Source organism: Bubalus bubalis, chromosome 4 (assembly GCF_019923935.1).
Source record: "Bubalus bubalis isolate 160015118507 breed Murrah chromosome 4, NDDB_SH_1, whole genome shotgun sequence".
NCBI classification, from domain to species: Eukaryota; Metazoa; Chordata; class Mammalia; order Artiodactyla; family Bovidae; genus Bubalus; species Bubalus bubalis.
Window position 1 is genome coordinate 145,709,415 of NC_059160.1, and position 13,733 is coordinate 145,723,147.

At 51.8% G+C, this 13,733-nt stretch overlaps 1 protein-coding gene across 1 annotated transcript in view; it reads right to left on the reverse strand.

Moving 5' to 3' along the window:
* The window catches only part of LRRC20 (leucine rich repeat containing 20), a 71,787-nt gene extending 59,117 nt beyond the window's left edge, over positions 1-12,670 (reverse strand). Inside the window, exons 1-2 of the mRNA XM_006078069.4 lie at positions 12,552-12,670; positions 7,498-7,642 (exon numbers count right to left, since the gene is read on the reverse strand). Of these exons, the coding sequence (XP_006078131.1) occupies positions 7,498-7,579 (82 nt within the window). The 5' untranslated portion in view covers positions 7,580-7,642; positions 12,552-12,670. The remainder of the gene's footprint in view (positions 1-7,497; positions 7,643-12,551) is intronic.
* Between the last annotated feature and the right edge of the window lie 1,063 nt (positions 12,671-13,733).

Genomic DNA, 13,733 nt, shown 5'->3' on the forward strand with positions numbered 1-13,733 from the left:
TCCCTGGTTAGAGAAATAAAATCTGGCATGCACCACCATGCAACCAGAAAAAAAAAAAAAAATACACAGAAGCTTGCTGTTATTTGTCATGAGTCATTTTGACTCTGAAGATCATTTTTCAGGCTCTCCTTAGAACTTAACCCCTGTGTAAGATAGAAACGTCACTGGAGGAACACTCAAGGTGGCATTTGAGGCCTTCTGAGATCTGAGCCACCCTCTGCCTCCCCTCCCCACTCAGCTCCCTTGGCTCTCCTGTGTCTCAGTCTTGCTATTCTCATCACCAGCACCTACCTGCATGCCGCTCTACCTTTGCTCAGACACACTCACTGAGACCACCCCTCTCCTCACTCCCGCCCCACACCTACACCCCTAAACCTGCTCCACCCTTTAGGTGCAGCTGAAATGCCGCCTTTCCGGTGCAACCCCCTCAGCACATATGCTAAACCATCGCCCAGTGTGTACGCATCTCAAGACAGTAGAAGGGGAACTCATCCTTATTTAGTTCACTTTAGATTCTGCAAGTGTTTGACATGCCATGCAATTGGCTGGCTGCCCGGCGGCCGTCTCCAGGACTTGCAGCATCTCCACAGGTCGCCACACCACCTAGGTCCCAGTGTCCCCACTATGATGAGACCTCCACCTCCCACCAGGCTTCCCTGGAGGCCCCTCATGGCTAGACTGGCTCTCATAGCTGGGGTGGTTTCTGTAGACTGAGCAATGAACAGAAAACTAAGGGGAGAAGACTGAGCGATTTGTACCCACGGGATGAAGGAATTCCTCCATCCCTTCAATGCACGTCTTCTACGCACCAACACTGCGTCAGGGCAGCATCACAGCAAACAGGGACTCAAGGAACAGGTGGGCTATGCTTGAGAATGTCCACCACAGACCCGCACCCCCCGCAGTCCTTATTCTCCCTCCTTCTAGAAGTCTGAGGTCTACAGCACAGCTGGGAGGGAAGGGGTGGGGCTCTGGCCATTAGAGCTGCTTCCCCTGAGATGGGGAGTCCGGGGCCCCCCAGTAGAGAGACTTGAGCCACAACTAAAGGGCTCTGGGATCCTCTCCCACCACTGCTATACACGAAACAACCTCAGGACCCATCCTCATCTCTAGCTCTAGAGCCAGCCAGGGTAACATAACAGGCCCTCTAGCTCCACAGGACGCTGTGCTGGGGGACCAGCAGACCAGAGCACAGGATGGGAAGAAGCCTAGTCTCTCTGTTTACTCTTTGGGCCTTGTGCTTTGTGCACTAGATACATGTCATACTTATTGTTTTAGGTTAAACATATATAGATTTTTTAAACTGGAGTATAATTGCTTTACAATGTTGTGTTAGTTTCTGCTGTACAGTGTGAATCAGCTGTGTGTATACATATATATCTCTCCTTCTTGAGCCTTCCTCCCACTCCTCTTAAGTGAAGTGAAAGCGTTAGTCACTCAGTTGTGTCCAACTCTTTTGCAATCCCATGAACTATCACCTGTCAGGCTCCTCTGCCCATGGGATTCTCCAGGCAAGAATACTGGTGTGGGCTGCCAAGCCTTCCTCCAGGGGATTTTCCTGATCCAGGGATCAAACTCACGTCTCCTGAATCGCAGGCAGAATTCTTTACCGTCTGAGCCACCAGGGAAGCCCATCTCCTCCCCTCCACCAAGTTAAACATATACAGTTTTTAAAGTATTTCTCAGAGTGCAAACACCCAGGCTGGAGCCACAGAACACATTTCTCTCTCCATCTTAAGAGCTGCCTTCCAAGACTAAGCTGTTCCTTTCCCTCCACAGCCCCTTTTATACGCAAGGCTGGAGCTCCAGAAAGGCGCCCAATGAGTCCATGCCAATCTGAACACAGAGGCAATGCCAGACCGTAGCATGGTGCAAAAGGATAGCCAGAAACCCCTACCCGAGCCCCTCCCCGCCTGCCTGAATAGTGGGCTCAGTCCCGCCCACCTGGACATGGCCCTCTGTGTCCATCTCTCTGGGTCAGTTCAGAAGCAGCCAAAATGCCACAGGCATGCTGGGCTGGGCTGACGTCACTCAATCGTCTCTGAAATGAGAAGGGCAGCCCAGGCCCAGGCCCTGCATTTCTGCACCACAGGCTACTGCCCTGTGCCAACTCAGTGCCAATGAAACCCGTAAGCGCTCTGAAAGCTCTACTGGCCTTCCTTTCCATACTGATTATTTACCCCTGAATGATACCCTCACACAGCAACCCCCCAGCAGGGTCTCACCTCCACCCCTTTCTCCACACTAGCACATCCTGTTGACACAAGACCTCCTGATCCCGCCCCCCACCAGCACCCACATCCTGCTCTCTCCAGAACCCAAGGGCCAAAAACTAAAGAGCAAGATCAAACTAAAGAAAGGAAGGAAAAGCTCATCACAACAGTTGGGAGAGTGATTACCTCTCAGGTGGGAGGGCCTTCTGGAGGTTCTGGCAATATTCCATGTCTAGACTTGGGTGGTAGTTACATGAGTATTGATTTATAAATGTCTGCTAAACTAAGCATATATGATCTTATGAACTTTGCTACTTGTGTATACCTTTTCACAGCTTTTTTTTTTTTTTTTTAAGAAAAATGATTGGGTGAAGGCCACTTAGAAAAGAAATCCAGGGTGACCTCTCTAAATAAGAAACATTTAGTTTGAACCTTAAGGTATGAGAAGGGCCCAGCCATGAAGAACAAGGAACAGCATCCCAACAAAGAAAGCAGCATGTGCAAAGACCCTGAGGCTGGAAGGAGTTTAGCAGTTCAAGGAACTGAAAGGTGGCCAATCTTGCCGGATATAATGAGAGGAGTCCTGAGAGGCCCAAAGTGCAGTGGGAGGAATTGGCAGGTGTCAGTCACCCCCAGGTTTGTAGTACCAGCCTGGGTTTTACTCTCTGTGCACGTGGAAGCCAATGAGGGTTTAAAAGAGAGAGAATTACAAAAGCCCAGGGCTGGAGCCTCACCTTTACAGACAGGAGACTGGCCCATAGTTGGGGTTAGGGTGAGATCCAGAACCCCAGCTTCCTGATTTCTGGATCAGAGCCCTTCCCATAAAACAGAGCTCCCATCTTCTTCTCAGCTCACCAACCACACTCCACTTGGCTCCAGTCCTGCCACAGCAGAGCTGACTGTACGGGCCATCAGGCTCAACAACTTACAGGCATGAGCTCCTAGAGCAGTGGTTCTCAGTGGAGTGGAGTTCTGCTGCCAGGGGACACTTGGTAGGGCCTGGAGACACGGCTGTCACAACTTGGGGGCAGCAGCAGAGGGGACTGCTAGCATACAGTGGGTAGAGACCAGGAAAGCTGCAGAACACCCTACAATGCATGGGTCAGCCCCCCACCAAGAATCATCCAGCCCCCAGAGTCTACAGTGCCGAGACTGAGAAACACCCACTGAGGGATATAAAGCCTTCATTTCAAATAAGTGCTGAGCCCTGAAGGGAGAAAAGCCCCCTGCTCAGGGGTGTAAAGGGGAGGGGAGGATCAAGGCCAGTTCTCAGCCTCCCAGGACCCCCTATCCAGAGAGATCAAGTCTAGAGGGGGAGTTTTAGGCAGAAGGCTTCGGGTCACCCCTCACATCACACTGTCTAGGAAAGAGAGAGGGGAGAGCAGCAGGGGCTACGCCCTCCTCCCCTGGCAAACACCCCCACCCCCTGCCAGCCTGCTTCCCCAGCTGAGAGGCAAGAAGTAGAGGATGGCAGGTTTGAAGCTTCCAGCCTTCATGATAAACAGACAGGCAGTCCTGGCCAGGCTGAGGGCTGCCCTGTGAAAGCCGGCTCCCCACTCCACGCCTTCAGAGCTGACCTGTACCCAGCTGACCCTCAGGACTCTCCAGGCCAGGTGACACAGCAGTGAAACACAAAACACCCCCCCTCCCCCACGAACAGCACCAGCCTCCTGGGCTCTAGGTGTCCCACAAGCCCCTCCTGGGGCAAGACAGACTGCTCCCACCACAAACCCCGGCTGCCCCCCTCCCTCGGGGTGTGTGTGTGTGTGTGTGTGTGTTTGTCTGCCTCCTCCTCTTGACTGGGCACTTCTGGGGCACTTGAGTCCTCCAGGGAAGGCACATATAGTACGTGCTCATTGTGTGTTGACAAAGGAGCGGGTGGCAGTGTCTGACCCAAGGGAAGATGTTATTCTGATCTAGTGAGTACGTACGGAGTGCTTCCTGACACTGCACTTCCCCAGCACCCTTGCTCAAGAAAGGAGCTGCCAAATCAGCTGGCCACGGAGTCAGCTAGGATTGGAGACACAGAGTGTGAGCTGGCCTGGGCGGGGAAGCCCTTGTCGGGACCAAGCGCTCACACCCAGAGACAGCCTGGCCAAGTCCCGGGCTCAGCTGCCTGTCACCAGGTCGGCTGGTAAAAGGGTGCCATCTGCTGGTGAGACAGGAGAAAAGTGGCCCAAGTGTGAGTGAGCCTGGGAGGAGAGAGGGAGGGCTGGAAGGGAAGGGGGAGAAGGGTCTTGGTCTCCTCACTTGGTTATCTCACAGAAGCCAGCCTAGCCCCTCAGTTCCCTGGAGATGGATCAAGTCCATGTTCATATTCACTCTCTCTGTCTCTCACACACACACACACACACACACATACCTAGAGACCTACCCAGATAATACTTCCAATCCCCAGCCAGTCCCCTACAACACGCCAGGAAAAGAAAGTTCCAGATCGTAAATATTAAGCCAGTGGTTCCCAAAATTCAAGGCAGGGAAGAATCATACAGAGTTCATGTTAACATGTAGGTCACCAAGCCTACCTTCTGAGATTCCACCGTGAAAGCTCTAGAGTGGGGTCCACGCTTTGCACACAAGCAGGTATAGCCCATGGGGGCAGCCCCTTTCTCCTTACCACCTAAGACATCTTAAAGGGCCATGCAGATATTAGACTTTCATTATTTTCCTCCTTTCAAAGGACAAGGTCGGCTGACTGTGGTTCCGACAGTGTGAGAGGAGAGGCAGCCTAAGGAGAGAGGAGCGTTACTTGGGTCTTCAAGCTCTCCTCTTCCTAGCCGCCCCTCCCCACAATGGGGGCAGCGGGGGTGCACAGGAAAGGCAGGGCTAAGCTACTCAGAGCTGTGCTGAGCCTGGCTCCAGCTCTAAGCAGCTGTGTCACTAGCAGGTCATTCACGCCCCCAGCCTCAGCTCCAGCATGTTAAACAGAGGAAGCTCCTACTTCATTTCTTTTTTTCACCTTTTTGGCATGTGGGATCTTAGTTCCCCAACAAGGAATTGAACCCACACCCCCTTTATTGGAAGGCAGAGTCTTAAACGCTGGACCACCAGGGAAGTCCCAAAGCTCCTACTTCAAAAGAAATACAGCAGAGGAATCAAGGTAAATACCCTAATGCTAGGGAACATTTAGAAACACTGCATAAAAAAGTTCCAAGCTCCAGTTTCTTCATCTGTAAAATGGGGATATTAATATCACCTCTGGCTTACAGTTGTGAGAATTAAGTGAGTCAAAACCAGTAAAGTGTTGACAGCGATGCCTGGCATTTAATAACTGCTCCTACCACCTTGATGGGGGAGGCACAATTACCACCCCCATTTTATTGATGAGGAAACCAAGGTTCCAAGAGGTAAAGCAATCTGCTAAGGGAGCAGGCTAGTGGGTGGCAGAGCCGGGGTTCAAACCCAGGCCGTATCAGTGGAGGAGAGCCTTGAGCACTCAGGTAAGTGCAACCACATGAGTGACCAGCACAGGAATCCAGAGTTCCTCTCCTGACGGCCCACAGCCCTCAGCTCCCCACGCAAAAGCTCTCCCCTCCCCCACCCCACGCGGCCCTCTGCCAGGCCTCCCTCCCAAACCAAAGGCGGTCCAGGGGCTAAGACTCCATGCTCCCTATGCAGGGGGCCTGGGTTTGATCCCTGATCAGTGAACTATATCCCACATGCCACATGAATCCACATGCCACAGTGAAGACCGAAGATCCCAACTAAAAGCTGACACAGCCAAATAAGCAAATACATAAATAAACTTTAATAATAAATGAATATTTTTTTAAAAAAAAGCCAATGGCTATCTTCAAGTCTGTTTGCTGGCGGAGATGTTTCTCTCACTATTGTTCAGTTCAGCCAACACCACTATGTGCTTACAAAGTGCTGGACACTGCTCTGGCTCTTGGCAGGTGGGGGACAAATGACACAGGATCTCTGCCCTCCAGGGTCACTGAATGAGTGCTCCAGAGGAGGAAGGGAGCAAGGGGTGGATCAGGTAGGGCTGATGGCTTCCTGGAAGAGGTGGTGACCAAGCACATCTTGAAGGCTGAGTATCCCTCTACTTTCTGGGCCACCACCCCCTGCCCTAAGACCCTCAGAGACACCTGGCCAAAGGCTGCTAGCAGAAACACTCCACCTTCCCAATCTCTCAGGCAGTAACTCTCTTGGAAATGCTCCTCCGTGACACAGACAGACAGACACAAGAACACACATGCCTACCTGCTGTTGAAATCCCTCTCTGTGTGCCAAAGGCCCAACTCAAATCCCAATCCAACTACTTGTATAATCATCCCCTGGGCAGGTCTGCACTCACCTCCTCTGTGTTCCTGCCACACACCTGTGACTCTAAGCGGGCACTTACATCCCAGAGGGTCACACACACAGATCATACACACACACTCTTATATATGGTGGAAAATAAAGTGAATGTGTTAGTCACTCAGTTGTGTCCAACTCTTTGCAACACCATGGACTGTAGCTCGTCAGGCTCCTCTGTCCATGGGATTCTCCAGCCAAGAGTACTGGAGTAGATTGCCATTCCCTTCTCCAGGGGGTCTTCCTGACCCAGGGATCAAACCTAAGTCTCCTGCATTACAGGCAGATTCTTTACCATCTGAGCCACCAGAGAATCCCCAATAAATGTCTACTGAATTCAACTAAATGGGATGGTTTGTCTATATGCTTACAGCCCTAGGGTAGCTACATGGGCTAAAATGCTTTGACCAGTTCAACAATATATGACATGGTTCAATTAAAACAGTGGAGTGAAAAGGGGTCTCTTGGCTGGGTGACCTGGAAAAAGCCCACTTGGCCTTCCCCCCTCCATCTCCTCATCTGAAATCTGTGGCTAGTCATGCCTGGTGGGTAACATCCATCACGGGGAGGCTGTGAAGATTCAGCAAGGTCACACTCATGAGGCACCTGTGCACGTCCTGGGGCTACTTGGAGCGTCATCTACCATCACCTGGTCCAAGGGCACATACATATTTGCAGCTGTCAACAGTCTTAGGGCAAGCAGACAGGCTCACAGCAGATGATACCCCTACTCAGGGCTATCCTCTGAGTATTCCAAACCTCTTTAATCATGACACATACCAAGAAACATGTCTTATGCTGGGACCCCATATGTACAAACTGAGCACAACTACAATAAAAGTCCATGGAACACTGCCCTTTATGCCGAAGGGTGCATACTGATATTGTGTCTTTCACCTTCCCCTTCTATCTCATTTCCAGCCTGATTCAATAAACCTCGGAGAGAGGGCCCTGCAGCTGGAAAAGCCATGCCCTCACTCACCCAGGGTGTCGGAGCCGCTCTCCACAGTCTCGTTGACCTTCCTCGCAACTCTGGCCACGGCCTCACCCATCTTCCTCAGCATGCAGACGCGGGTATTCTGTCGCCAGCCACCAGGCTGGTCTGCTGCTCACAAAGGAACCTGCACCTGGGAAGACACAGGGCCATGAAGTGCCCACCCACAATCAGCCAAGGACCCACCCTTGACCTGCCTTCCCCAAGGACCCAGGAAGTCTACAGGGAGGGCCCCAGGCCACTCACCTCCTCCTGAGGGGCCCAGAGCCCAGGCGACATCAGGCTCAGCCTTCAGAGCCGCTAATCCGCCCATCAGCCCAGCCCGACCAGCTTCCTTGGAGGGTTAATATGTGTGACCTCACCAAGACCTCAACTCGTGTCCAGGCAGGTGTGAGGACTCTGGTGTATGCTGGCCTGTGACTCACTGAACTGGCAGGGCAGTGGGGAGGAGGCAGGGTGCAGCCAGGTGCAAGGAGAGACACCTGTCCCTCCATCCCGCAGCCTCAAAGCCCTGTCCACTTCTCCAGCTCCCAGTTCTCCTCAATCACCTTTGCCAGGCTCCTTCCGCGACCGGGAAATGGGAACACAAAATCTCTGCTGGGTCAGACCTCACCGTTTGGAGAGTGGGTGGTCTCTAAGAATTCCCTCCCCATAAGACAGTAAGGAGGGAAGGTTACAGTTTTAGTCACAGACCTAATTGTCACCCTGATGCTGAGTTTATCGGCAAGACCCCAGGGGAAAAGAAAGTAGGGGCGGGAAAATGAGAGAAGGGAGACTGGATCACTGGAGAGAAGAGGCTTAAAGAAGGGTGAGGATGGGATTTCCCTGGTGGTCCAGTAGTTAATACATCATGCTTCCACTGCAGTGGGTGTGGGTTTGATCCCTGGTCTGGGAATTAAGATCCCACATGCTGTGTGGCAGAGCCAAAAAAAAAAAAAAAAAAAAGGATGAGGACATAATCAAAATGATCATGTGTTGAAGACATAAGGGACTCAGAAAATGCCTCCAACTCCTTTTTATTACAGAGAAGGAAACTGAGGCAGAGAGAGGGACTCAAGGAATCTGGCCAAAGTCAAACAAAGTAAGTAAATGGCAATAATCTAACTGAACTCCATATCCAGTGCTCTCTTCTTTACAAAAGTCACCTACATGGCCAGAGGCAGCACCTCATGGAGAAAATGAACTTGAGGCCAAGGTCACTGCCCTTTTTTGCTCCTGGCTCCCAATCCCAGATCCACAGACAGCTCAAGGAGCTCTAATGAACACATCTGAGAGTCAAAGACAGGACAATGTGAAGGGCAGAGAGAAGGGGGTGAGGGTCCTGCTCAGAGCTGCCAACAGATACCAAGGAAAAGTCCACATGAGCTCAACTGGACAGGGAGGCCCAGTCAAACCCACTCAGCTGCTCAGGGAGAGTCAGTGATGAGCTCAGTGTGTGCTTGCATCTCGCAAAGGATACACACAGGCCTAATGCCCAGCTCTGGCGTTTCTTAGTTGAGAAGCCTTGGGAAAGATTCTTAACTACTCCAAGCCCCAGTTTCCTCATTTGAGTAAGAGCTCTAGTAATACCTACCACCCTGGGTTCAAATGAGGACTGAACAAAAAATACATACCTTTCTAGATCAGGGCTCAGGACACGTAAGTTACTTCCTAAATGCTAGCTAAAAGGATGAAGCAGGACACATGCAGACATGACACCAGCACCTAATCCCAGTTAAATATCCATATGACTCTGAACAAACAAGTCAGTGGAACTCATCTTTAAGGAATAAGTAGAACTTCTCATCGCTTCACCTCCAGGAAATCCTCCCAGATTGCCCCAACCCTCAGCACTCTCTCCTCCCTGAGTTTCAGTAGCACTTAAAGACTTAGCACAAACCTGGGTTATTTATGAGCTTTTAAAGATATACATACTTGTCCCCCCATTTGGCCTGCAGGCAACTTAAGACAGGGAGCAGATATATACTCTGCTTTCCCCCTGCACTTTATACCACATACTGAAAAAATGCTCAGTTGGTATCCCCCAATGGTGACATCAATCAACAGACATCATTTGGGTTTCAAATCTAAATACAAGTCAACTGACTCTTACAACAAAGATACCGTCTAAATAAAAGGGTCATGAGTCATAACAAGGCCAGGTAGGCAATTTGCATAAGATGTGCCAGGGTAGAACAGTAGGGAATAGTTCAGACTATGGCAAACTGAACTCAACACCTTCCCCCTGCTACCTTTAAGACCATCCTCCTAAGCCTGAGTCACAGCAATGCTGCTGGAAACTTGCAGACTCAGTTGAATGCCTTTATGAATGAGAATCCTGAGGACCCAAGAAGAGAGGTAAATCAGCTAGATAGAAACAAAAAAACCTCCTAACTCCCAGACTAGTTTTCTTCCTACATACCATTCTCCCTTCTTTATTCATCTCCAGTATTCATCATCAATAATCACAAACACGTATTGAGCATAGGTTGGGGCTTCCCTGGTAGCTCAGATGGTAAAGAGTCTGCCTGCAATGTGGGAGACCTGGGTTCAATCCCTGGGTCAGGAAGATCCCCTAGAGAAAGAAATGGCAATTCACTCCAGTATTCTTACCTGGAAAATCCCATGGACGGAGGAGCCTGGTGGGCTATAGTCTATGGGGTCACAAAAAGCAGCTCCACCACTGAGCGACTAACACACACAAGGTACAGGGCAAAAGCATGGAGAGGAAGGAAATCTAAGAGCTCTGACTTATGATTCTGATGAGGAAGGCTTTTCTAAGGAACATCACCAAGGCAACCCTGGCCTCACAAAAGAAGGTAAAGGGAAGGTAAATCTCCAAGCCTACCCAGGGTCTGTGCTAATCCTGGTGGGACTGGCTAGGCTGACTACTGACTACTTTCAATCAGGCACTATACCTGCAATTTCAACCAGCTGCCACCAGGTGGGAGCAGTAGCGCCTTAGAGTCAGAACCCATTGATTAAAAACTAGTCAAATTAAAAACCTCACCAGGTGGTGGCAAGCTCAGACATCCTATAATATGGGTCAGAGATTGGACCTCAAAGCAGGAACAGGAACAGCCTGTAAAATCTGACTGTCAAAGCAAATGACTAGAAGAGGGCCCTTACATTTCAGAGGATGCTGTGCATACAGCACAGATATGCCCTAGACTCCCAAGAGGTTCCAACTGCCTAAAATCACCACTCCACTCTCTGGGTAGGAAACCATGCTTCCTTCACCCAAAACCACCCCTCCACCAAGGGAGAATTCCTTATAAAGTCCAGCTGACAGTCTCCCTTGTAAGTCAGGTGACCAAGGCCTGTTACTCTTTGGCATAGGCAGGGCTGAGACAGGAGGGTGACAGGACCTCATGCGTATGAGGCCCAAGATGGGGTAGGAAGGCCCCAGAATTGAAGGAAGAACAAACTTGAGATGATGAGAGTCTAGAGTGTGTCCCCAAAAGCGATCCTACAAGGCTGCCCAATTTCACTGTCAGCTCCTTTCAGCACCAACCCAACACTGGACCTCTTTGACCAAAAAGTAGCAAGAATTTATTGAGCATGTAACAGGAGCAGACAGAGAAAGGGGGTTGGGCCAGGGGTTGGGGGGCTGTGGGTGGAATACACCAAATTGCACTTCTTTTCTTTTTGGTTTTAAATTGTTTTAAAGAAAAATAGAGAATTGTCTGAGTCACACATGAGTGATGGAGAGAGGTATGAGCCCACTCTTCACTAAGTGTGAAGCCCCCTAGGCAGAGCTGCCCTAGACTGTGAGGGGCCCCTGACTAAACAAACAATTTGAGTCAACCAAAGTCTTCGTGTCAGCACCACCACTCTGGCTGCCCGTTCTCATTCAGTTCCATGAAAGGAAGATCATGCTAGGAGAGATGATTTTTGCTTAAACACTCACCACAGCCCTCCGACAGGGCTCCCGCCCTCATCAATGAGAATTCTACCTTATCTGAAGCCCCGAGATCTGTGCTAAGGAGCTGCTGCAACACCCCGTGCGCACCAGCTGCTCCTATATTTAGTTACTGGTGTGGTCACTTGGGAACTTTAGAGCCTGGCAGCCGCCCCGAAGGGCAACTGGAGCCTCTTGCGCCATGTGTGCAAGCTCCCCCCACCGCTGGCTGCAGCGGGTCCTCTGGACCTCGCCAAGTTAAGGAGCCACTGGAGAAGTGAGAAGCACTCGGCTGGATTGGACCCAAGTAGACCCGAAGGCCCGGGGGAGCGAGCCTCTGTCTGTCGAGGCCAGACAGAGTTGACCCACTTCACCCAAGGGAAGAAGCCCGCTGGGGCGAGAACGCGACGGACTGGCCGCCCAGTTTTTGAGCCACGGAGTTCGCCGAGCCCGGTGCACGCTTCTGTGTGGGCATCTAAGCGTCCTCGGGCCGCACCTCCCAGGACTGAGCGCGGTGGCCAGGGCAGGGTCCCCAAGCCTCGCTCTAGGGGCCCGCCTCACCGTCTTTCCCACCCCCCGGCGCCTGCAGCCAATGGCTCCTCGTCGCCGGCCCTCCGCTCGTTCGGCAGGCGGGGACTGGGAAGAATAAAGCCAGCAGAGGGCTAGAACGCTGGTGATCGCCGAGGGCCGGGGACTCCGGCCGAGGGCTGGGGACTCCCGAGGCCGAGAAGCACGCTCTGAGACAGGCAGTTCCCCAGAGCGGAAGCAAATCCTGAAACTGTGGCTTGAGAACGAAATTTACAATAGCCTCTTCGAACAGGGGCGCCTCCCACCGGGAACGGAGGCCCTCTTGGAACGGATTCCCCGGGCTCCCTATTTCCTGGTACCGCGGCGCCCGCTCCCCCCAGCCAGCTGCGGTCCAGCCGCAGTCTGCAAGCCAGAAGCGGCCTGGCGCCGGGCCCCTTTGCACTGCAGAAGTCACAACTGGTGCACCAATGCTCCTTCCACCGGGTGACTTGGGGGAGGGGAGGGTACTCTCCAGAAACAGGGACATTTCTCTCCCTCTCTCCCCCAGCCCCTCCAGCGCTTAGCCTCAGACTACGTTTACTTTGCGGGGCACGAAAGTGGTGCCCGATTCCGGGCCGATCTCCGCTCCACTTACGGCGACAATGCCTCCTAGCGCCCTGCGCAGCGCAGTCACGCTCCCTCGGCCGCCGGCGGCGCCCCATGCAACAGCGGCTAGCTGAAGCCGGCCGGGAGGGGCTCGAGGGGCTGCGGGCTCTGAGCGCGCGGCCGCTTGGCCAATAGCGGTGGCAGGCGCAGCCGCGAGGCGGGAGCAGGCTGCCTTGTGCAACCAATCAGCGTGCCGTTCCCAACGCCGCGCCCGGCAGCGGTGCGCCGGGAAAGGCGGCCCGCGCGCTCGCGTCCGCAGGGTGGATCCGCTTTGTGTTCGACTTCTGCAGCAAAAACGCTCTGGATGGCCGTAGAACCGAATGCGCACCAGTTTCCAGGATCAATAAGACTGAGTGTCCGGATTTGTTTTTCTCAAGGGAGCAGAGTTGAACTAGCCAGATCAGGGAGATGGGGACAAGGAAGCTTTTCTCGTAATGCCTCAAGGCGCCCATTCAGGTTTTTAGAGGCAATTAATTCTGGCTACTGCCAAGTTACTTCTCCCCTCTAGATCCCAATGTTCTTCTCTATAAAATAGAAATTAAAATATATAAATATCTACTTCACAGGTCGTTGTGAGGATTAACACATGAAAAGTTTAGTGGGGTGCCAGGCATGATGGCTCAGGGAAGGGTGGCTGCTTCATAGACCTAAGTGACCTAAGTTTACAGAGGATTTCCCATAGATTCTTTTTTTTTTTTTTTTTGAAGGTAAACCAAGACCTGGCTGCATCAGGTCTTATTGGGGCTGGAGGGATCTTCCTCGCCTTACCCAGGATCTTTCATCGTGGGGTACAGACTCAGTAGTTGCCCCACCACACGTGGGATCTTAGTTACCGGACCAGGCATCAAACCCACCTCCCCTGCATTGCAAAACAGATTCTTAACCACTGGCCCACCAGGGAAGTCCCTTCCCATATATTTTTTTCTAGGCACTGTGGGGAGGACCAAAGAGATGAGGCCCTGAACTCAACCAGCAATGGTGGTCAATGAGTCAAACCCTCCAATAAATAGAAGCGTGTGTGTAAGTATGTGGGAGCCCTGAAGAAATAATGTTTAATTCTGCCCCTGGGGATTGGGGCAGTTAGAGGAGGAATACACATTCACCTGGGTCTCGGTGGATGTTATCGGTTAAATTGCATTTCCCCCAACCAAAAAAAAAAAAAAAAAATTTA